Source organism: Scatophagus argus, chromosome 15 (genome assembly GCF_020382885.2).
Source record: "Scatophagus argus isolate fScaArg1 chromosome 15, fScaArg1.pri, whole genome shotgun sequence".
In the NCBI taxonomy this organism is placed as follows: Eukaryota; Metazoa; Chordata; class Actinopteri; family Scatophagidae; genus Scatophagus; species Scatophagus argus.
The window spans coordinates 19,301,452-19,326,519 of NC_058507.1; the positions used below are offsets into that span (position 1 = coordinate 19,301,452).

Here is a 25,068-nt window from a genome sequence, read left to right on the forward strand (position 1 = left end):
TTTAAGATAAATGTTATGATATTATGTATTTTTCTTATTACCAACAAATCCTGTGGAAAGACCAAAACCTAGGCAACTATTTTCAAACTGATACAAACTACATGGTGTGTGTTTATGATAATGAAGTAACATTTCACCAGTGTAACAGTGTGGCTCATTGGTGTCTTTTTAATAATTCTGGGGCAACGGTGGAGCTCTGTGGCACAGGAAGGAGATACATCAGGTTTTGGATGCACGTGGGATTTGTTGCTAGTAAGGAAAATGTGAAATATCATCAGCTTTATTATATAAGTAGCCAAAGATTAATGACTCTACCTAGCTGACAACAAGTCTCAAAGGCTGGCTTCTATTCGGCCAATCACGCGCCTCCATCTTTTTGTCTGACCAACAAACTTGAATGAAAAAGTTGCGCGTTGTAACATACTGTTTAACCACCTCAGAGAAGACTCCGACCCGACATCACTTGAAAGCAGGGTGTCGCGTTCAGGTGCTTGTAAACTACACAACTAGGGTATTTCTACCATGACAGTGTTCAGGTGCTTGATAATGTCAAAAGAATCAACACAGTTCAAGGGTGTAAAACAGACTACATCATTTGACTGCTTTTTCTCAATGTACTGTATGTAGTTTAAGCAACACTGAAAAATATACAAAACTTTGTTTGATATGTAGCCCACTCTAAAAGCCTAGTTTAGTATTAGCTTTAACCAGTTAGGCCAGTTGGCTACTATATCCTCGTTATAAAACACTGAAGTTAAATTGTTTACTAATTACCAAGGACCATTTAAATGCATTATATGCAGTCTGTGAGTCCCATGCATTTACCAATGCACCATACCTTAACCTCTGATTCCCTCTATTGGTGTGATCAGTGCCAAACACACCCACATGGTCAAAGGTCAACGCTGCATTCAGGCCATATTGAAATAACTGGTACAAAGCTCCTGTACTTATTTGAATTTAATGGTGCATAAAAACAACAAGATTACATTATTTGTTTTTTCAGATGTCGGGAGCTGTTGACGATCTTTACACTTTAATTATCCCCAGAGATATGAAGCATTAACTTCCAGATCAGAAGGTTGTGTCTACCGTCTTTCCTATATGTCATGAATGCAGCACTAGTCAGAATTTCTGAGCTTTGATCGCTTTCCTGATAGGCTGATTGCAGTCTTCCTCTACCCCTCCCCTTGTTCAGCCCCCAGCTCCTCATCCTCCTTTTTTCCTTCCATTCTCCATATTTGCATGCTCATAAAGGGGGGGGGGGTGTTTTTCTCTTTGGGCATGTTTCATTCCAGGCGTGAGACCAGGGTGCATCACCTGGATGGGACTTCTGATCTGATCAAAATCAATTTTCGGCAGTTCTTGATGTGATTATCGGTGTGTTATAAGACCCAAGTCCAGTCTCTTCCCAGTTACCTCAAATGCACCATATATCTATCAGTGACTCATGCTGGGTTCATGTCATTCAAGACAAAGTGGAAGAACAGGGTGACATTTTTTGGAGCTGTTTAAAGGAAGTTATTCATTCAATGGAAGGTCCACATCCAAATTAAAACACTTACCAAATTTTGGTTTCCAGCAGCTCATATTTATGGTAAATACATTATGACAGGAACACAGCATCTGAGCACGTCCTGGCACCTGCCCAAGGAGGACCATTCAATCCCAGATAGATTCATTTGAGTAAGAAGAAGCAGGTTATTGTTAAACTGCCTTTGTACTGAGTGATTCGTAACACTGGACTGAACTCAGTGTCACACTGCACACACTATAAACTATGACCAGCACTTGTAATGAAGCAATGACACAGCATTCTACTACTACTGTATAAATATAATGAAAAGGATGTTTTTTCTGTAATGATATTATTGAAACTGAAGATGAATTAATAAAAATAATCCTGATTATTCTGTATCTCTGTTTGAGCAAGTTTCATTTTATGTGACATAATGACAAGAAATATTGAATTACAGTAATAAATTGTAAGCATCTAAATGTATATCCCATCAAACAAACAACTAATCTTCACTCTGCATTTATATGTAGCTCAGTATTTCCCATTTCCTGTATGGACATGTGATCCAGTAGAGCATACTAAACATCAACATCAAAATTAAGAGGACATTTTTGCTAGATATAAATGTCAGGTGTAGCCTACACAGGTACATAACAGACCTGACTCTCCTAATTTGCAAATAGGGAATAGTGGAATTTATCATGGCTGTTATCTATGTCCTAAGGTAACATGGATGTGTTGCAGACATTCTTGCACGAGAATTTGAACAGTAGGGTAATCACTTTACATGTTCAGAAAGATCACATAATTTTATTCAAAAGTGTCAGAAAACAAGAACACATTTTCAGAGTCTTTTTAATCGGTTTTGCTCATGTTTGTGGTTAGTTTTAGGCTGTTTGATAAAAAATTATCAATAATAAAAAACGCCATCGTAGTGATCACGTGCTACATTTGGCCAATATAGCGACGTGTTTGATTGGTTTAGACAAGATTCCTTTCATCGTTGTATCCAATCATCATCATAGCTTTATCTAGTTGGTGGTATGTGGTCTCCTCCCCCTGTCTACAATTGGAAATGACAGAACTCAGGGAGGAGGAAGGAGCGGCAGAGGTCGGTGCTACTGTGTTCTTCAAACGAGCAACAAGTCTATTACAGTGAAACTGTGGATTAGAAAAATAAAGGCGGAACTACAAGTGGTTGGATTATAACTAACATCTAATTACAACTTCCCGGTTGGATTTAGCAGCTGAAGGAGAACGTGGACGACTCAAACAGAGTGAGTATCCCAGTGTTTTCGGTCTGGACTGAGACGGCTTTGTTATCAACAGGTGCTGCAGGATGGAGTAGGCTAGCTAGTTCGGTGCTAACGTTAGCCTGATAACGTTAAGTAAAGTTCACCCATACTTTTTAAATAAATGAGTTTTTGTATAGGCGGCTATTCTCTATACTGATGCGAACGTTTATACCAACTGAAGCCACTTTATTTCTATTGAAAATTAAGCTAATTAGCGTGTAGCGCAGATACTCATAGGTTATTTTATCAGTGGAACTGGCTCACCAAAACAATAATTTCTCTTAGCTGGCTAACGTAATCACTTAACGTTAGCTAACTGACACTCCACCCTGTCAATTGCAGAAACTCTAATTTACAGTGTTAGATTATCGTACATGCTGACGTTATGTGATTGCAAGTGTTTACAATTACAACAGTGGGCGGTTTAGTTTGCGTCTTGTCATCTTGTGTTGGTAATGTGTGTTTTCATCCCCTATCGTTGGTGAATGTTGGTAATTGGCAGTTTTTAAAACATAATGTTACCTTTCGCGTACATCATACCTCAAAGTTACGTTGGTATTACGCAAGATGCTAGTTTCCATAATGAACTAGCGTCCTGCCTGCTGTGCAAAGTCAATATCAACTCTGCCGGACAATGAACCCCATTTAGGTTCAAATTTAAAGTGGTCTTTGAATATCAGTGAACATAATGAATCAATTCAGTATCAATATAAACTGCGTAGCAGCTGGGAATTAAGAACATATGGTTTATTTGCTGTGAACTGACACTATGTTTTAAAAAAAGAAATCTGCAACAGGTTAACTGGTTCTTAAAATGCTGTGATGTATAAATGTAACTTTGGGTCTTTCAATTGAGATGTATTGGGCTGTGCCAAAATGAAAATACATCCGCACCACTGAAAGCTGTAAATTGTCAGTGTCTAGCAAAGTATCACTAGTGGTGACTGTTTTGTTTTTAGTAACTCTGTGATTCTGGATGAAAAGCCAGTGCTGTTTTCTCAGTTTCACCTGGGATTCAAGCATGGATGATAGGTTTGAATATAGACAGAGATGGAAAGGCCAGCGTGTTACCTAATGACTATACTATCAGTCAGAATGTGCTGTCTTGAACAACACTGACACTGAAATCACCTAATGAATGGTTCTCCCTTGGCAGTGCCGTCATGCACGTCTGAGGCTGCGAGTGTAAATTCCATGATAACAGTATGCTGTTTGCCTGGCACGTTTTTATGGCTTAGCTGCTCTTGTAGCCAGGTTGCGTGGTGTGTTTGAGGAAAGTTACATGCTCTTCTTCCTAAACAAACACTGTTGGAGTGCCCTTGGGCAAAACATTTTTAGGAATTTAACAGTGTAAAATGTGTTATCTCACTGACTGCCTAAATATTACCGTTACTGCAGCTTACCCTGATAAATGATGAGGTAGTCTTTGCTCCAGTTTTACAGTTTATACAGTCCACAAACACTGAAAGACCTTCTCATCGTTATCCTTGTGCAGTTTGTCTCATGCTGCAATAACCCCAGTCAAATCAAACTGCAGTGTCATCCATTGGAATAATACCCTTCTCCGAAAACCTTTTACAACTGACACACCTGCCAATTTAGCGAGTAGATCTTGGTATTTCTGCGCTATTGAGGTGCGATATCAAAACTGAGAGGCTGCTGCACCGTAGAAAATCTTTGTCAGCAACCCCTGAGACATCTCTGAACGCCTTGTTTCTAGGTTCAAGCTACGTAACTTACCTGTGCTAGCAGCGCTTATTCTCTTTATGCTTCTGTTATTAATGATTCTCAGGTCAAAATCAACGTGCCTCACAGATTTCTCTTCTGAATTTTCCTCTGCATATTCATACTCAACAACTCTGAATTGTAAATCAAGGTGCCATGCTGTTTAAGTTCCCCATTTACTATGTTCTGATAAATTCAGTGAATTTAAGTGTATTTCCACTTTTATGTTAATACAAACTACAGCTTGCTGAGAGCCCACAATAAAACTTTACGGCCCAGTGACTGAAATAGGATGATAGCACCAAAACAAGTGTTGAAAACAGCTTGATTACGTTGTTGAATGCATTAGTACCAAAAAGATCCCCATGAAATCTGGGTTTGTCACATGCCAAACATGTCCAGCAGATTTTAGTTTTAAGCCCAGTTATAAAAGGATAGGCTTTTTGAATATTCAATATTAGTGCTTTGTATGTCACTGACATGTTAGTGACTTGTTGTTATAGAGCAAAATAATTTGTCAAGTATGTGGTATATGACGAACAGATTTTTGTGGGATATGAATTGTGTTTTCAACACACATATGAAATGGAGCCTTCCCTTCCTGTTTTATGGGCTACCAAGCTGCAGGTGCATGTGGCTCATCATCTGCATCTGTATAATATACTGCATAGGACAGTATGTGTATAGGGCTATAAATTGAAATATTATTGAAATTTTAAACCACAAAATTCCATATTGTGGCCAAGTGCAATAGCCAAATAGGTGAAGCTATTTTTTTTCATTAAAGTTAAATGCGTGACAAAACAGTATTATATTAAAGTACTGCAGAGATGACCTGTCCCACAAGTTATCCAGATGTAAGAAAACAGGTTTGTTTGGTATACCCCCCCCCCCACCATGACATATCATTATGATTATGATTTTAATAGTTTCATTTGTCAGTGAAAATGGAAATTGATATGCAGAAATAGTCATTACCACTAACTGTAAATCATATTGCAATATCAGTCTAAATAACTGCATAATGTTTTTAAAGATGTTGTGCAGCCTTAGTATGTGAACACCTTGGCGCTATAAAACTGAACTGACCTTTAGATTGGCTTTACTGTCAGGTCAAAGCTGACTTTAACAGACACACCCATACACAAACACACACACATATGCATAGTGAGCTAGGGAAGCAGAGAGGTGAGGACAGGAACATTGGGCTACAGGCCAACAAAATACAGAAGTCCTCTGTTCTCTGGAATACTCTCTCGCTCACTCTCATGTTCACTCTGGATCTCGGACTATTAGGCTGCTGCCAAATAAAAATGTGTCATCAAACTGGGGACTGATATTGTCACCAAAATTGTCCTCCTCAGGTATATTAAAGGTTCCTCCCTTGCTGTGGCTGGTGTGCAGTTTAAGCATTTTCAGCAGTTCAGCAGTTTCGGGCTGTGAGTCAGCCTGCCTTGGCTAGCTTAAACAATGGTCACATCTTCTTTAGGAGCTACGTGGTATTTCCCATCGTGCATAATGTTGGACTGAGTAGTTTCTTAAGTTTGATGTTTTAATGTTGCAGCATACAAATGTTACTTTTTGTTAATGTGTCTGTTGAGAACTCATTTATGTGCTGGTTTATGGTTGGTGAGGTTGTTGAAACCAAACTTAATTTGGTGTATTTAGACCTACTCTAACTTGCATTGTTATTGCAAGGGGGAGTTAGTTCCTGTTGATGTAACGTTCAGATACTCCAATACCCCAATACTTTTGTTCATACGGTTTAGCAGTGAGTGTCTGTTTCGAGTTTCGAGTAGTGTTGCTTTATCTCTCTCTCTCTCTCTCTCTCTCTCTCTCTCCCTCTCTCTCTCTCTCTCTCTCTCTCTCTCTCTGTACTCTAAATTACTCTTTCACCCAGATGTGATATCAGGTACCAAAATTTTTTGCTCATAGATTTACTGTGAATTGGTACTTATTAGTACAGATGTAACTTGATTTCAGTACCCAACATTAGTGACTTGATTATATGGAAATAGAAAGGATTGTCCAAATCCCCTACCCACTAATGGTCAATACAGACCATTAGTGGGTAGGGGGTTGGGTGATAACAACAGGCATGTGCCCTGATATTTCTGAAGGGTATGGTGGATACATTGATAATTCCACAAATATGTCTGCATTACTGTTTATTGCACCATTACCTGATAGTTTAAAACTTTCACAGTTTAAATATGACAAAGCTGTTTCAGGACATTGATGAGAGTTTATTGAAATCTGTTATCTCTCTTCATTTTCATCTTTTCATTTGCAATTCAATACATCAGACAGGACTTTAAGTATTCTCATAGAAACCAAGCATATGTCTGTATTCCCACTCTCGCCTTTCTCTTTGTCTGGTACAGGGTGGTACAGCCCTTTTAAGAATGTGTGTGTGTGTGTGTGTGTGTGTGTGTGTGTGTGTATCCTAGTGTGTGCTGTCAAATACAAGATAAGAGGCAGCTCTGCTTCTGCTCCCAATGACACACACAAACGCACTGCTTTACTCACTATGTGTGACACATAATGTTGGTTGGTTTTCAAGAATTGATTGAACACTGTATCTTCTTCTATACAGTCCATATTCTTTAGCTAAAGTTAGTCACGTTAAAATTAAATCTGAATTGAGCCTGAGTCTGAAATTGCTTTGCTCCTGACTGATTTTCGAATCAGGCTGAATTTCTGACAGTACCGTTATCATTTGAGGTGCATTTCGGCAGTTTTTAGAACAGCAGACTAATTGCCTGAACTATCCAACAATCTAGCTGTCAGAGGATTGGTTTATTGTCTGGCAGGTCTGAAATTTTGGTTGGTTTTCTTCAGGTTGAGCACTTTCATGGCATGTACTTTATCATGGCTGTCCTCTAAAGATCTGTTATAAACTGCAGTGAGCTTGTTTTAATTTTATTAGAGTTGTATTGTACATGTTATAGTTATGACTAAGCAGAACCTAAATCACTTGAAGAGCAGACAAAAGATTATTAAAGTTGTTGTTATTGCTTGCTGGGACAAAGAATAACCTGCTGCTGTAGTTGAAAATGTAATTTATTTCATTTTACTTCCCCCAGAAGAAGCCAGTTGCAGCTTTTCATCATTATAAAGCATAAAGAAGCAAATTCCACACTGAGATAATGCTCTACAGAGGTTATACGTCACTCACACGTCACTCCACCCCCAGCATAAAAATAAAATAAAAATAAAAAATTTAGGAAGCTGTAATGGGATTTTGTCTCTCACTTTGCTGATGCTTATTTCCTCCTGAAAATTAGTGCTGAACATGAACAGAAGCAAGATTGCGGGCAGATTTATGCCTGGGACACACAGGAGGTGGAAGCGGGAATGAAACAACATGATAGTTCAAAATGATTGCATGGAGATCACATGTAGAGCTGAGTACTTGTATTTTATTCCACTGCTACACACTAACTATAAATTCAAACATTCAGACATTCCTTTTAAATGTCTTTAATGGTATAATTAGTGTTATATGTTGGTGTATTTTTAAAATTTAATTACAGTAATTTCATGAACAAATCCACACTGAGATATACAGTTTGCTATTTTGTCAACAGTTTTACTGAATAATAATTCCACCGTGAACCAAATGTAAAGACATAAACAACTGCTGCAGATGAAAGCTGAAGTTTGAATTTGTATTGAGCAGACAGGAAAAACAGTCAACAGACTCAGATAAACAACCTGTAGCTTGAAGGAATGAAATTGAATCAATAGAACCTTTGCAGAATTCTCAACCCTTTGTTTGAAGGGCTTTTTGTTTCCCATAGCTTTGCCTTGAACTGTTGCCTCAGCAAGAAACACATTCATTACACACATTCATACATGCACACCAGGGGGTACGCAGTGGCAGCAGATGGTGTAATGTGTTATGTGTGGGTTGGTGGGGGAGTCCTCATATTAGATTATAGTTTGTCAATCCTGTGTTTCTTGAGTTTCGGTTAGGCCAGCAGGACCTCAGATAAAGGCTTATTTAACTAAGTCACTGGTCCAAGGGCAGGGTTCCAGTAGGAAATATCTGCAGCTGCATCAGCCATCATACAGGCTTTTCCAGCCAAACTGGATGTCAGAAACAAACTCCGCCTCATCTTTTCCCCCACATCTACAGCACATTCAGCCAGAAACACTTCAGAAGACAGCTTTCAGTCAGAATGTACGGATCACTGCTCGAAGTAGGTCACAGCACTGTTTCTGCTAGCTTTACACATCATCAACAATAGCGTTTTAATGAGCCTGTCTCATGAGTTGGAGAAAGTACATTTATTTAAAGGGCTTTCAATAATGATACGGACTAGGCAGATACGGGGGTCTGCAGGCATGCCCCTCTAGAGGAAAAACCTTACTGAAAAAAAGGCCAAATTTGGTGACTTCAACCGCTCAACTGAACTTAAATGAGTTGGCTGTTAGTTCGGCAGTTGGCAGTTATGGGATGCTCTGTTATACAGTTTGGGCATGTACGGACAGTACCGCTCTTAACCTGTCTCCAAGTCCAAAATCAACATTCGGGCTCGCCTACGAAGGGTTATTGAATTACTCAACTACCAAGGATTCATTTTGAAAGCCAACTTAATGAATACAGTCTTATAAAAAGCATTCAACTCATTTTTGCTAACACTAACACTTACGCCCACACACACATTTTGATGCCATCTCTTTGTGTTATGAGGTGTAACATCTAGCTAATTAGATGCCTGTTTCATGGCTCAGATGTGATTTACTCTAATTCAAAGCAAGTGCAGCTGAGCTACTCTGTACCTTGCACGCACAGACCAAAGGTTGTGTATAATTGAACTGTCCCATTGTAAATTTGATTTAATTTGTATTCATTTCAGGTCCTGGCCTAGTTACTCAGGAGACACCTCATGTCTACAACATGGCTAGGATAGAATGACCCTGGAAACCTCATACTTCAGTTGTAGTATTAAGAAGCTGTCCCCTCTACCTATGTAACAGGTTACTGTGACATGGATATAGCTCATCACAAACTGCACAGACTCGCTTGTACTTATATTATGACTACATTTAAATGTCAGCTGATTATTACTTAGATTATTTGTCAGTAGTGCCAAGAAACATTTTCCCAGTCAGGGAACCAAAGTTTTCTTGAAAAAGTCTAATTTACCCACTCCGGTGTTTCAGTTCTTCTGGTTGATTTGGAGTGTGGTGGAAGTGAACTGGGATTTTGCAAAGGTCACTGAAATAAAAGTTTTGTCTAAACTCTAGACTAATTCTAGGCAGGTTTTAAATATGTAGTGTTGAAATTGGAAAAGTGACCAAATTAGAAGTGCTCTGTAGAAGACATAATGACGGGATGCACAGGTGGAGCTAACACTGTTAATGATGGCTCTGTTCCTCTAAAGTGTTCCAGTAAGCCAGGCCACATTCTGACATATCTAAACAGAATTCAACCATTACTATTGATATTGATTACTCCTGTACGCCTGAGCTTTTCCTGCTGCTGCCATCAAAATGTCTGCTGTAAAAAGTACTTATTAGTATGTAGTACCATCTGTATAGAGTTAGTATTAATTATTCACTTAATATTAATTAATTAAGTGAAAGTTAAGTTAAATTAAGTGAACTGATACTGATCGATCAATTATGACGTGACGTCACTGAATACGGTTCTTATTCAGCGCTGTAATTTTATCAACCTGAAACAACAAAAGAGGATGTTGGTGTCTGAACATGTATGTAGTTTCAGCCATGTTAACTTACATGAAATGATCTGAGTCAGTCCCACACCGGGTGGCTCCAGTTTTTAAACTGATAAAGAAAAATGAAAATACTGGCGTCTGAATCAGCACAGAGAAAACTGTGAAGGAGTGTCTCCTTGTCCTATTATATATTAATTATATATTATATAATAATATATGTAGTCATTATACTGCACTGTTGTTCCCAACGTGTCAAGGCTTTGTTGTGATCAGTGCAAATACACGGAGCATTTAAGCATGCAAGTGTAGTGTGTTTTGATCGCTGACGCACACACAGAAACTCCCTTCCCCCATCAGTGGAATTTTGTTCCCAGGGCTGCCTGGCATTCCTCGCTGCTGCATGGGACATCTGCTGTGTGTGTGTGTGTACGCAGTCCTGCTGCTAAGAGATAGCATATCAAACATGCTGTTGTTGTGTCACTGAAAGATAAGGCATCCATCCATCTCTCACCTGTTTATTTTTACCTCCACCCCCTCTCTCTCTGCCCCCTCTCCCCTATTTTGTCATCCATCCACTCTTCCCTCCCCACACAGTAGTCCGTTCCTCTTTAGTTGTTTGCATGTGTGTGCGTGTGCTCATGTGGCAGAAGGACCACCCAGTTGCTGACATGGCTGTTGACATGGTTGTGTGTGTGTGGGTGTATGTGGGTGTGTGTGTTCTCTCTGAACTTAGTGAAGAGAAAGTGAGATAAAAAGGTGGAAATGACTAAGATGTAGAGAAACTTGTGCTCTTCTCACAGGTTTGTATTTTGGTGGGCCTAAGAGTGATGTCACATACCTTTGTGCAGCAATTAGTTTTCATCAAAAGTGTGATGACACTTATTTATTTACTTACCACTGTCAACCACACAAACATGCATTGTTCCTGCTCGCTTACTGTCACGCTGTCATGGCTACCTGGAACGTTTGAGTAGAACGTAGCCGTAGCAAATGTCATGAGCTCCGTTGACAAGTCCAAATGACTTCTGTGAAAAAGCCTTACTTTCATCCAAATGCATTCATCATGCAGTTTCATCATACCTATTGGTGATGCTAACGTAGTACTCACCAAGTTCATTTCAGTAAAACTGACCAGTTAGTTACTTGATACACCAGTTATTCAGTTAAGTATTTAGTCAGAACATAGACCGGTCAGTCCACCAGTGAGTTGTGTGGATTGCTTCAGTTGTTGGTGCTGACCAAGAGATGTTAAAGCCATTTTTTATAACAAGCCTTGCTTGTTGTGGTGCACCAAACACACAGTCATCCTGTGTGTGACCAGTCATACCACACTGTTGCTCACAGGTTAATGAATACAGTCACGGATGACAAGAGCTGCAGCTGATAGTGTACTTCAGTAAACATCAGTGTTAAATGGACCTAATAACCCCTCCTTGTATTATGTGGACATCTTCTAACCCATGTTGGAGAAATGATGGAATGCAGAATGTCACCGGTCAGATTAGATTAAAGACATCATTTTCTGCTTTCTCCACAGGCGAAGGTATCATGGCTGCACAGTTTACTGAACTACCCTCCTAGACTTGCCTGACATAAAGAAATACATACCTGAACATCCCAGGAATCCAGACAAGCACACAAACTTTTTGATTCTTGGTGTGTGTGTGTGTGCGTGAGGGATGACAACATCCCATCTGAACGGCCATGTTGCTGGGGAGGGAGGAGGAGGAGGAGGAGGAGGTGGAGGTGGAGGTGGAGGAGATGAAGAGCTGAGGGGAGGACAGCAACACCGGGAAATGGCCGTCGACTGTCCTGGTGAGCTGGGGAGTCGAACACTACCTCTACGACGATCTGCACAGCTGGAAAGGATACGGCAGCACCAGGTATGGGCACACGCACACACACACACACAGTTGTGTGAGAAATTTCAATGAGAAATTTCCTGCCTCCTATCACCTCAGCCAATCAGAGAGTAATTTGCTGATGAATGAGCCGCCTAATGGGGGGGCTCGGTGTGTAGTGTATCACTCCATGATCATGTAGTCTCAATAGACAGATAGATACTTTATTGATCCCGAGGGAAAGTTGTATTTTGCATGCCCTTAGCTTTTCTTTATATTTTATATGTTTACATTTTTCTACTTAAGTGTTCTAATACTGCCCTGTGGGTCTTACAGTAACACAGTTTCAGTCATCTGTATGTGCTGCACATATGGCAGAATTGACAATAAAGTTGACTTTGACTTTGACAGTCTCAGACCAGATATGATCATTTTTAATACAAAAGCACCAAATGTAGGATTGTCAGTATTGCCAGTCTGTGTTGCTTCAGTCCAGGCTGAAATGTCTTTGGAACCAACAAAAAAAGAGAAACATGTTATGTTTTTTAGTTTTCCTTTTTCACAAACATCAATACAATACAATATTGCATTGGCTATTTGAATTGTGAATATTTTATACATAGTAAACTCCAGGCCAGCATTTTTTGGATTACATAGTTTTAAACAACATATGAGTGTACCAAGTGCACAAAGTTACCTTATTTCTTGAATAGAATATGATCACATATTGCTGCTGGTTGTTTTAAAGTCCTCTCAGCTTTCAAGTCAGGTGGCCATCACCAAGATAATATATGTACAAAAGACCCTTCACTCTGTTGGTCTTTAATTGTCAGTGAGAGTCCACAGCCCATTCTTTCTTCTTTCAACCATTAAAACTGATACAGAGAAGTGTTCTTCCCCAACCCATCTTTACCTGCATTAAACAAAATATCTGCATACTTCATTTACCACTGACTAAAAGAGACAAATCATTAAACCAGTCACATGTCAGTTAGTACAGATTAATAACTGTTTAAAAGCCTTGTATCACATAGAATACATAGATGTTTGAGATGCGTGTATTTGTATGTACGTACATCAGGAGGATCTTCGTCGTCGTAGAGAGGAAGAGGGCCGCCAGCTGGACCTGAACGCCTCGCTCAGACTCAGGAAGCTCTCCCAGCATCCCCACATCGGCATCGACAACCCCACATTCCTGCAAGACTCATACACACTGCAGCAGCCAGCACTCGGCAACCAGCACACACACGCACTGCTGGGTAAAACACACACACACACACACACACACACACACACACAGATGAGTGCAAAATGGTGGATCATTTATGCAGTGAAGCTCTCTTTAAATTAAAAAAAAAAGATGGATAAAGAAGAGGTACAAAGAGGTAGGGTGAAAGTAAAGAGGGAGGGAGTGAGAGCTGGCTGGGAGGGGAAGGAATGTAAGGAAGACATGTCTGCCATCAGAATTCCTCAGGGAGGGAGACCAGGACATGAGAGGCTCTTGAGGGCGACTTAATTAAAACTTTGTTAGGGGTGGTAATGTTGACTTACACTCACACACACACACACACACACACACACCATCATCATGAGGTGTTTACAAGGAAATGAGATGCAGCCTTTTACACACACATTAACCTAAAACCAGGACAAACAGGCTGTCTCCTGTCCGTAAAGTGAATCTCTTAGCTTGAGCCTTTTTTGTTGTTGTTGTTGTTATTATACTTGTTGTTTTCCGTTGTGATGGTTGATGTGTCGAAATCTGTTTATGTGAATACATGTGTTTTTTCTTTCAGAGTTGGAAGAATTGTTGCTGTCACTGAAGCAGGTCCGGGGCTGCCTGTCGGACCAGCAGAGTCAGAATGACATCGAGCTCATCCTTGCACTACTAAACAAGGTAATATAAAGGGAATTAGATGGAAGAGCTTTGAGTCAATATGTTATTGTGATATTTTTCAAGAGTTTTTTTTTGCCTTTGAGGCAGAGGGATTTACAAAGAAGAAGCAGTGTCATCACGGCTGTCTGAGCTGGACATCAGGAGACTTACAAAGAATCCCATAGTTGCAACGAAGGTTTCAGCGTGTAGAAAGGAAGCTTTAGGCTATAGATGCACAATTCAAATATTTTTGGAATTGAAGCTGCTGATGAGCGCTGTGTTGTACCAGTATTAAATACTTTAAGTTAGATCTTTTTATACCCAAAGCTAGCAAATAATTTAATGTGTCTTTCTGAACATTGTACTCTTTGTCAGGATCCAAAACCCTCAAATGTTCCAGAAATGTTATCTGTATTTCAAGTATATAAGTAGCTTCAATTTTGGTTCCTTTAGAGGCACTGATTGACTGGCCAGGGACTGGAGCTGGCCGGTTTTCAGCGTGGTCAGTCCACGCCGGATTTGGCTGGTCAGCTTCCCGTGTCTCCAATTCCAAGCCGGTCCTTTTCACGCACGTGTCACGTCATACGCACAGCGGCGCAAGCAGTAACATCACAGCTGCGTTCTAACATGTCTTTAGCATTCACGTTTTCAACTGTGAGCGAAGAAGATACAGAACCTGCAGTTCATAATGCATGTAAGGCCAAAGTGGACGACTACCACATAAAACATTCGTAAGAGCAAACCCAATCAGACACTTAAAACACCATCACCCAGCTGAACATGCCCAGTTTGAAGAAGCTAGCAAAGGAGAAGCTGCTAAAGCTAAAGCTAAAGCTAGCCAGAGCTCAGTGCCAGACACAAGCCAGCAGCCTCTCCTGTCTTTCCTTGGTATGAACAGTGAAAAGACCAAAGCAATTATGAGGAAAATGATGGAATTCATGGCCCTGGATGATCAGCTGTTCTCCATAGTTCAGAATAGAGGCTTCATAAATCTGACAAACAACCTCAGCCCTGGGGAATGTATTAACATATTGTAAAATGATATAAGTAACTGGCATTTGTTTTGTTATATAATTCTATTGCACATTTTTGTTGTTGGTAAAGTGTAATATGTCAGATAAAGTTAGGTGTTCAGCTCATATTCAGTTAATTGTTATTTGTAGCTCCTTCCAGTTGCAGAGCACTTTATTTTGAGAGCAAATTGTAAAGTTTAATAACTGCTTTTATTGTGAAAGTAAAATTTTCAGATTTTTGTTTCTAGATGCTGTCAATAATAGTTCTTAGAAAGAAAATTGGTATCTGCAGGTCACATTTATATTAATAATCAGTCTCTTTGCACACTGCACATGATGGCTGTGAGGAAAGATTTTGTTTGCCAAAGAAGAAAACAAGAAAAGATACATTTATATTGCTTTGGTTTGACATTCAGCAAGATAAATTTATTTTTTCCTTTTTAGTCTGACTTCCAGTCAGCGCTGAAGATCCATAATGCAGTGGCCGCCAGCATGCATCGACCCTCTCCTCCATACCCACACACACACCAGGCACTTCAGCTGGCCATGGAGGTAACACATCCACATGCGTTTCTTCTAAAATAAATGTTCATCATGTTCATCTGGCAGAAGGTCAACACAATCTCACACACACACACAGTCACAGTCCAGGTCAGTGAGTGTCTAATAACGAGGTTGGAGACAGAGCAGCTCTGTTCAGCATCAATTAGAGCTGAAACACTAATGCTTACAGTATGTGCATGGACATACACACTTTTGAATGTACACATACACAAAGACGTGCCTGTAAGCCAAATCTTTTGTATTTTTTTTAAATCTTATATTTAAACAACACTTTGTTTAATAAAATGAAATGTCAATTTTAGCTCAAACTTCAATTCACCAGAAAGAATTAGTTGTTACTTCATTAATCTGCACGTCGAAATAGATGTTTTTATTGATTACTACCACAGACTGGTTTATTATTACCAGTTCAAGTTTGCTCGACATCCAGGATGCTTGCACAGTCATTGCTGCAATTATTTTTCTTCCCCAGTGTTGAGTTGGCTAGCTGTGAGATCTATTCATGGCTCATTTCAGTGGAATCTCATTAAAGAGCAGCACATTATTTCTGCTCCATGTTGGTGTCTCCGCCCCCTGCCCCGCATTTGGCTTTAAAGGAGCAATGCTTTAGTTCATACTGTACTCCCAGAACTCCACTGTCATTGTTAATGTGAGTGAGAAAAATGATGAAAATAAAAACACTATAGTTCATTCCTAGTTTATATATTCTTTAAGCTTAAGATTATATTAAGCTTTGCCAGATTGAAACAGCTTTAAATCCTTACTCGTTTTGTTGAAATTGGAGAGAAATTTCCCTGACGTTTTTCCTGCCACATTAAAACAAGCCTTTGCTTTTTCTTGGCTATCAAAAGCGCTGTTATTCCGACACGAGGTCTCTTTGTGGTTGTTCAAAACCTCTTCCCTGTTTACTTGTCTCTCCTTGATGACCGTGTACAAAAAGTAACTACCAGTTTTTATCCAGATGGTTTTTATTTGACGTGGCTTGGATTGTTCTGCCAGCTCTGCCAGAGAGTTTGGATCTTGTTTGTAGATCACATACTCTGTTCCTGACATTGATACCAAGAGACCCCAGACCAGAATACTCCTTCAATTGTAATGAAAAGGAATTGAGGTTCCTTCCATTTTTCCCCATTCAGAATTTAGAGCATTTAGAGCATTTATTAGCGTTGTAGATTATAATGACACTAATAATCACTTACTGACAATGGAAAAACTTGTGATGTTCAGAAATGTCTTCAGTTGCTGCAGTGATAATATGTCATTGCTATGGTAATATTTCTCATGATGTTTTATGTTGCCATGGTTTCAGGTCAGGAATCTCATCCAGCAAAGTCAGAACAAAGAGGGACTCGAACTCCACAGCCTGCTGTCAGACACACACATCCAGGTAGACACACACACACATGCACAAACACATGGTGCTGTATTAACAAATAAACAAAAGAATCCTTTAGTGACTCTGTGTGTGTGTGTTGCAGTCTTTGCTCCTGGCGCATGACAGCATAGCAGAGAGGGAAATGCAGCCTGAGCCGCTGCCCACTCAAGGAGAAACACTGACCCAGTGGGGAGGAGAGACTGTCAAGATAGTTCGCATAGAGAAGGCCCAAGACATACCACTGGTGAGACTAACACTCCCTCACTCAGAATCGAGGAGAAGGCTGTTCATATAGAGAGCTCCAGTTTAGTCTTTATGGCACAAGCTTTCGTCGCTCAGTATGGTCGCTAACTGAGCGACGAGCAGGGTCTTTCTGTGTGTGCTTAATCCACTAGGGGTCTGTTTGTATTCAAGCCTAATTCTGCTCCTTAAACACCATAACTTGTTTTGTTTTTTTTATCAGCTATGCAAAAGCACTGTGTGCACTGACTTCCCCTTTGAAATAGATTTAGTGAAAAGACAGAGAAAACAACTCAAAATATTTGATGAAATGGGTGCAGATAAAGAAAACAAAAAAGGTGTTAATCACATGGACGCACTTTGGTGTCAGTTAACACTGTACAGGACTAAATAGACGTGGTTCAAAGGAAGCTCGAGCCGTTTGTGGCAAAAAAAAAAGAAAAATTAATTTATTAAAAAAAATCATTCATGCATGTTTTAAAAGTAGCAGTTTATTACACAACAGTGATGTCTCTCCATGCATTCCATGGATGCAACTGGAAGACGGAAGCCAAAGTGTAATGTCAAGCAGCCTACTTTTACTTCGGTATTCTTCTTTTAAACAAATTTGTAAAAACTAGTGAATATATTAAAGAAGTGTCTGTTAACTTAATAATCAGCTTTTTCTTCCTTTGAGCCAATATAATGTAAATAATACACTATAAATACACAGATTCATGCGCTCATGTCCATCTGCATTTCTGTATGTGTTCTGTAGGGGGCGACTGTTCGTAATGAAATGGACAGTGTAGTGATCAGTCGTATTGTTCGAGGTGGAGCGGCTGAAAGGAGTGGACTTTTATCTGAAGGAGATGAAATACTGGAGATAAATGGCATAGAGATCAGAGGGAAAGATGTCAACCAAGTCTTTGATATTCTTGTAAGTATGTCCATGTGCACGTGGTTAACACATTTCTTTGAAATATAAATTTACAGATGGAAAATAGATATTCATGTGACAAATATACATATAAAAAAAGGATTTTTCTTTGTCTCTCTGTCTTTTTGTGTGTGTGTGGGTGCATGCGTGCGTGCTCCAGGCGGACATGCATGGCCTCCTGACCTTTGTGCTTATTCCCAGCACTCAGAGCAAACCTCCCCCTGTCAAAGAGAACGTGGTGAGTTTCTGAGCTCTGGAAATGTCTTGATTCATGTCCTGTTGGAAATGGAAGCCCAACCCATTCACGTGAATCTGTCCTTCTTGTCACATCCTCTGTCTCTCCTCCAGATCCACGTGAAAGCACATTTTGACTATGACCCGTCAGATGACCCCTATGTGCCATGCAGAGAGCTGGGCTTGTCCTTCCAGAAAGGAGATATTCTCCACATTATCAGCCAGTCAGACCCCAACTGGTGGCAGGCCTACAGGGATGGAGATGAGGATAACCAGCCACTAGCTGGACTAGTACCAGGTACTGCTGTCTGTCTATCTGTCTGTCTGTCTGTCTGCAGATGGGATCTTAGTTTTCTGTGGGTAAATGCACAAAAATTGCTGGCTTTCAGTTTCCACTGCATGAGCTTGTGTTCTGCTTGGTACTGCACCATATGAGTGCTCTTTGTTTCCTCTCATATTCTCTATGTATTTTCCCCACAGGAAAGAGCTTCCAGCAGCAGAGAGAAGCCATGAAACAGACCATAGAAGAAGACAAGGAACCTGAGAAATCTGGTCAGTTCCTCCATACCACAATAACCTGATGATTGTCCATAATTAGTTTAAGGCTATGTACAAACAGTACATTGTTTATAGTATGATTTGTTTTCTGATAATGATAAATGTCCAAATCCAAAGGGACTGCTGGAAACATGATGGTGTCCAGTTTCTAAATTACAGCCCTGAAGCCTGTTTTTCCACCACCACACTTACATAACTTCCAAACACAAGATCAAACTGTAACATAAAATAATAAAATGGATGAAAATGCAGTACGCCTTGCTTAACATACATAAAAACTAAACAAAAATTGCTGCTTGTTTACAGGGAAGCTGTGGTGTGCAAAGAAAAACAAGAGGAAGAGAAAGAAGCTGCAGTACAACTCTCACAGGAATGATGGTACGACCCCCCTACACACACATAAATATTTGTCTGTGCATCTGCTGGTAGATAGTTATTTATATATTTGTAGATAGTTACGTATCTGCATGAATGTGCAGGCATGAATGACCAATTTTAAGATGTAAGACTGAATTAGGCATGCATGGGTGTGAAATTTTTATTTTAATAGAATAAATATTAGAGGTAGTGTAATATCTTAAACTTTAAGAAAAAGCTGTGGTCTGATCAAACCCACTGTTTTAAAGGAAATAATGACTAGTATACAAATGTATATGCAGGAAGTATGCTCATAAGGGAAAGTGGACAGTGTGTGGCATAATTAAAACTGTACCACAAAGACTAAACATAGTATGTTCATTAACATACAACACATTATGTGTCATATTCAAGAACACAATTCTTAACAAATGAGATCACCAACTGAGGTTGATATTTTAGTTAATTTATCATGTTTTAGTCATTATTTGTTCTCTTTGTACAGTCAAACTTGTTTTTTTTTCCTGTTTGTTTGTTTGTTTCTGTCTTTTTTGATAATCTCACTTTCTCCCTATAGCCTGTCTCCTTAATGATTTTTAACTTTGTCATTTGGATCTTTCTTTCGGTTGACTCAGATGTAGATAATGAGGAGATTCTCACCTATGAGGAGATGGCTCTCTACCACCAGCCGGCCAATAGAAAGCGTCCGATTGCACTTATTGGTCCAACTGGCTGTGGGCAGGCAGAGCTTAGGCAGAGACTGCTCAACAACCAACCAGAACGGTTCGCTGGAGCTGTACCTCGTAAGGCTGATACACACACACACACACCCAACACTGTGGCACAAGCTTCTGTTTGTCCTTGTGTAGTAACCGCCGTTTGCGTGTGTGTGTTGTAGACACCACACGGAGCCGTCGAGAAGGCGAGCTGAGTGGTCGAGATTACCATTTTGTGTCTCGTCAGGCCTTTGAGGCAGAACTGGCTGCAGGTAAGAGATTATGTTACTGAGTACTGCCATATGTATAAATGCAGTATTTGGTACAGTCTCATTGTTTGCAGTAGAAACACAATGAACACCAGGTGCCAAACTGGCGCCTGGTAATAATCAAATGTAGATGACTAAGACATGTAGCAACAGTATCATTTGCTTGGAACTAACGTGAGTGGAAACTGAGCGAAACCATCCCAGGGTTCAAAGGCTTAAGTGTAATTTCCAGACTGGAATGAAAAAATGAAATGTTGCAATATTACAAGTATTTCCTGGCACATCCAGTGCTATAAAGATGGTATAACTTTGTCAGAGTACTACATAGACATCTTTTTTCTTCCCCCAGGAAAACTGATTGAGTCTGGTGAGTTTGAGAAGAATCTGTATGGGACGAGCACAGACTCAGTGAGGCAGGTCATCAACACTGGAAAAATCTGCGTGCTGTGTCTGCACACACAGGTTGGTATACACACACACACACTCTGACTACGTTAACATAGGTGATAAAGTTGAATCCTAATGCATTTGGCCCTATATGTGTGTGTTGTGGGTGTACAGGCTCTGAAGGTGCTGAGAAGTTCAGACTTGAAGCCTTACATCATCTTCATAGCGCCGCCCTCCCAGGAAAGACTTCGAGCCCTATTGGCTAAAGACAACAAGAACCCCAAGGTTTCTAACTGTCTACAATTTCTGCTTACACTCAGTCAGTGAGAAATGTTTGCCTCAATAATGTATGTGTGCTTGCGTGTGTGTGTGTGTTGCGGACAGCCCGAGGATCTACGAGATATCATCGAGAAAGCCCGGGAGATGGAGCAGAGCTGCGGTCACCTGTTTGACGCCATCATCGTGAACACAGACCAGGACAAAGCTTACAACGAGCTGCTACGACTCATCAACAAACTGGACACTGAACCCCAGTGGGTGCCCTGCTCCTGGCTGCGCTGAAAACACACACATATTCACACACCACCTATAGAGTAGGTAATGGAGTACACATTTCTAGATATTTAACAACATGGGAGCTGAAATGCTTTGAGTTACAGCAGAGTATTAGGGTTACTGTTAAGAGGAAATCAGTCTGAGATTTTGAGGATCAAATTTTTACGAGATTAAGTCATCAATTTAAACAAGATAACATCCAGATATATGCATAAAGTGGTAGTTTTACAATATAGGGTCATAATATTATCAGATAATTTGGAAATGAAATTATGAAACAACCATAATATCACAAGATAACTTAATTTTATGAGGAAAGGTTTTAATGTTATGAGATAATATTTTTTATTTTACAAGAAAAAAGTCTTACTATTGTAAGAATTTTACTTGGAAAAATTCAGAAAGATTTGCCCATAAAGTTGTGGTTTCATTCGATTTCATAAAAGTCATAATATTACAGCAGAAAGGTTGATTTTTTTTATGTTAGGATAAAACTTTGCATATGGATGCTTTAGTGTATCCTGGCTGACTTTATATTCAGTTTTAAATGGGTTTGGAGACTTTGGACTGCACAGTCACTTCTATGACAGATGAGCTTAGTTACTACGTTATTGTCAAAGTCATTCATATCATTTCAAGACTGTCCCAAAGCTGACTGCATGTCCTCCATATCACCGTGCTCACTTGTAAATACTGACTCCTTTCAGATGTCTGCTAACGGCTGCCTAAAGTCTTGCAATTTTACATCTTCTCTCAACTTACCGACTTGAAATTTTTTTGTAAAATTACATTATCTCATAACATTCTAACGTATCTCGTGACATTTTATTCATGAAATGACATTTTACTCCTCGTAATGCTGTGACTTACATGTCAGAATACACATTTTGCTCTTAAATAACTTCATTCTTATAATTTTTGAATGTTTCTCATAAGTTACATTATACATCACTTTATTGTCACAGACAGAAAGCGAAGGGAATTTTCTCCTTGCTGTACTTCAGTAAGTTTGATCGCGGGCCCATTTGTGTCAGTTCACCCCAAACAGCCAGAATACTTTACTGTACACCAGCTGTAAGCCTGTGGGCAACAGACGAGTGTGTGTGTGTGTGTGTGTGTGTGTGTGTGTGAGTGGTTCTCTTTGTCTTTCCCCTCTGTCCTTTCTGTACATTCATGGAGGAAGGTGAAGTGAAGGTGAAAGTGATTACAGTACATAAACACCTGACGCACGAAAAATTTAATTCACTTTCTGTTTGAACACAACCTTAACATTACATTTGTTTTTCTTGAAATCTCAGATTTTAATGTGATTTTTTTTGGTTTGTTTGTTTTTGTTTTTTTTTTAACTCTAATGCTCTGTTGTACTGCAGAGAGTAGATTCTCCACATACAATCAGAATAATCTAGAATGTATTGACCTGATGGCACTGGACTCCTGAAAGAGAGGAAACGTTTCTTTGATACATCAGGTAGATTTATATGACTCTGATCTCTTTGTTCGTCATCACGATTCTTAGGCCATCGCATCATCACAATACTTAAAATAATGCGCAGTAGTTCTGTCTCAGAGATGTGGGCCCTCATTCGTGATGCGCCCTTTGACTTTATCCTATGATCATTTCAAACACTAAGATTATAGATACTTAAATTATGACAGTTATTATATTAATCTTTGAACTGCAGTGTCGAGAATCAACGTAAAAATTTGATTTTGTATTCGAGCTTCTTAATTTTTTAGGAAATAATTCTGGCTTTGAGCACAGAACGTGTTCACATGAGGCCCCTGGTGATGATTTCGTGTCTACAGACTCAAGTCCACACTGAGCCGCGGTGTTTAATGCGTTGAAGAACGCTCATTAACACTCATTTTGTACCTCCGGTACACACTACAAGAGTGCATTAGATGCTGACTTTCCTCTATACTGGGGAGTCTGGCAATTTATTGTGTAAAGCTGCAGCCTTCTGAACACCGACTGACTGACTGGTTTCTGACTGACTGACTGGGTAAAATGTACACTATTGCAATAAACGCTAAAATAATGGACACAGCACTTGATATTTCCTGGCTGACTTTTTTTTCTTCCTGTTTTTTTTTTTTTTTTCGAATGACGTATGACCGACCACCTTGTCAGCCAACTTTTTGTCCCTGTTTGATCACATTTGAATAGACTCTGAGCCTGAGGGTGAACGAAATCCTGAAAGTTGTAGTTTTAGCCGTGTTCCTGATCAGCACGATGCTGGATTTATTATGTAAGTAGTGTGTGTGTGAATGGATGTATGATTGTGTGTGTGCCTGTCTTTAAAGACAGTGAAGTATTATTGTGACTCGAAGTAGACCTGACACCGTATCACTGTTATCACTGGGTAGAGCATTTATATATTTGTAATATTAAAAATAGATTTATTAAGACCAGAAAGCACCAATAGGATTGCAGTTTTTGCCTCCCTGCCATTGGTCCATGAGAAAGGAGGAGGGGTGGAGCGAAGTGGAATTAACTATATTGAATGTAAAGTTTATTGATACCACTTCTTGTTTATCAGACATCAGTTCTTCCTGAGAAATTCTACTTTTTTGTATGAATATTCACAATGAATAAATAGACGATTGATAGAAAATGACTGGTTGATTTTATTTATTTATTTTGGGGATTTTCTTCTTCACAAGCAATGTGTAGTGGACAATATTCAAATAAAGCGTGCCCATTCTGTTGCATTTGCGTGTCACCATGCTCTTCTGGTGTCAAAATGAAAATAAAATGCAATCTGTCAGTCCTCTCATCGACGCAGGTCTTCAGTCAGTACATCAGGTCCTTGATCTGTACTTGGTTTATTAAAGGTTCTGTACAACCTTCACTGCCACTAGATGTCACACTAGAGCACCAGCGTCTCAGACCAAACCATACACTGATGGATGTACAGAGAACAGGTTGAACTTCCTGAGCTGTTGCAGGAGGTTGATGATTGTGTCAATCTTGGACTCCCACTTTAGAACCTGGAAGATAGTGGATCCAAGAAATCTGAAGGTTTCCACAGCAGATGCGCTGCTGTTGATTATGGTGGCTGTAGGGGGCATCGCCACAGTTTTGAGCGTGTTCAGCTCCATGCAGTCATGACCACACCAGCTGTTCAGTTTGTATATAATTTATTGTATCTTTGTCCCCACCTAAGAATACATCAGCAACTTGAAGGACAAAATGCTCACTTGCTGCTCAGTAGATCCCACCCACTGCCAGGTGCCATTATAAGAACATCCATCCATTTTCTATACCGCTTATCCGTCAGGGTCGCGGGGGAGCTGGAGCCTATCCCAGCTGACTACGGTCGAGAGGCGGGGTTGTTATTCACTTCACCTATCAGTGGTGCCAATGTTATGGTTGATGTATGTAGCAGTGAAATAAAATAAGCTTCCACAATGGCGGCTGCTCTCATAGAATGAAGCATGGCTTTCTGGTAGGAGATGTAGTAACACACAGCAGCCACAGGGCAGCACTGTTCTCTGAGGTATTGATGCCATGTGTCATCTTTGAGCACAAAGGAAACAAACCTTCACGTACAAAAGTGTTTACTTTGCAACTTTTGTGTCAGTACATGTTTGGTCTGTGTCTGGATGCAAAGCAGATGAACTCGCTGTTTCCTGTTTAATCATGCAAATTCCAAAGCACCCTCTGTATCTGATCAATCTTCCAAAGAAATGACTTTTGAAACAAATGTGTACCGGTCTGATCCACACTCCACCCTTCACTCCTATACATGTAATACACTCACTGCACTTTCCTATTGAACTCCTCTGTACAGGTCAGTATACCTGGACTGAGCCAGAGGAACATGGCCTTCACAAAAAAAAAAAAAAAAGATTTCAGTACTTCTTGTCTACAATTGTCACAAAGAAAAATAACATCTAAAAATTACAGTTTCATCCTGAATTCACTGGGTGCT

At 39.8% G+C, this 25,068-nt stretch overlaps 1 protein-coding gene across 1 annotated transcript; it reads left to right on the forward strand.

Annotated features, from left to right (window-relative positions):
* Window positions 1-2,570: 2,570 nt before the first annotated feature.
* pals1a (protein associated with LIN7 1, MAGUK p55 family member a) lies at window positions 2,571-23,748 on the forward strand. Its single transcript, XM_046413010.1, has 17 exons — window positions 2,571-2,796; window positions 11,767-12,112; window positions 13,152-13,329; window positions 13,867-13,967; window positions 15,404-15,511; window positions 16,833-16,910; window positions 17,002-17,142; window positions 17,896-18,057; window positions 18,218-18,295; window positions 18,406-18,589; window positions 18,772-18,843; window positions 19,156-19,227; window positions 19,842-20,009; window positions 20,105-20,194; window positions 20,541-20,653; window positions 20,753-20,863; window positions 20,963-23,748. The coding sequence occupies exons 2-17, from the start codon at window positions 11,909-11,911 to the stop codon at window positions 21,137-21,139; spliced, it is 2,037 nt and encodes a 678-aa protein (XP_046268966.1). The 5' UTR covers window positions 2,571-2,796; window positions 11,767-11,908; the 3' UTR covers window positions 21,140-23,748.
* The last annotated feature ends 1,320 nt before the right edge of the window (window positions 23,749-25,068 follow it).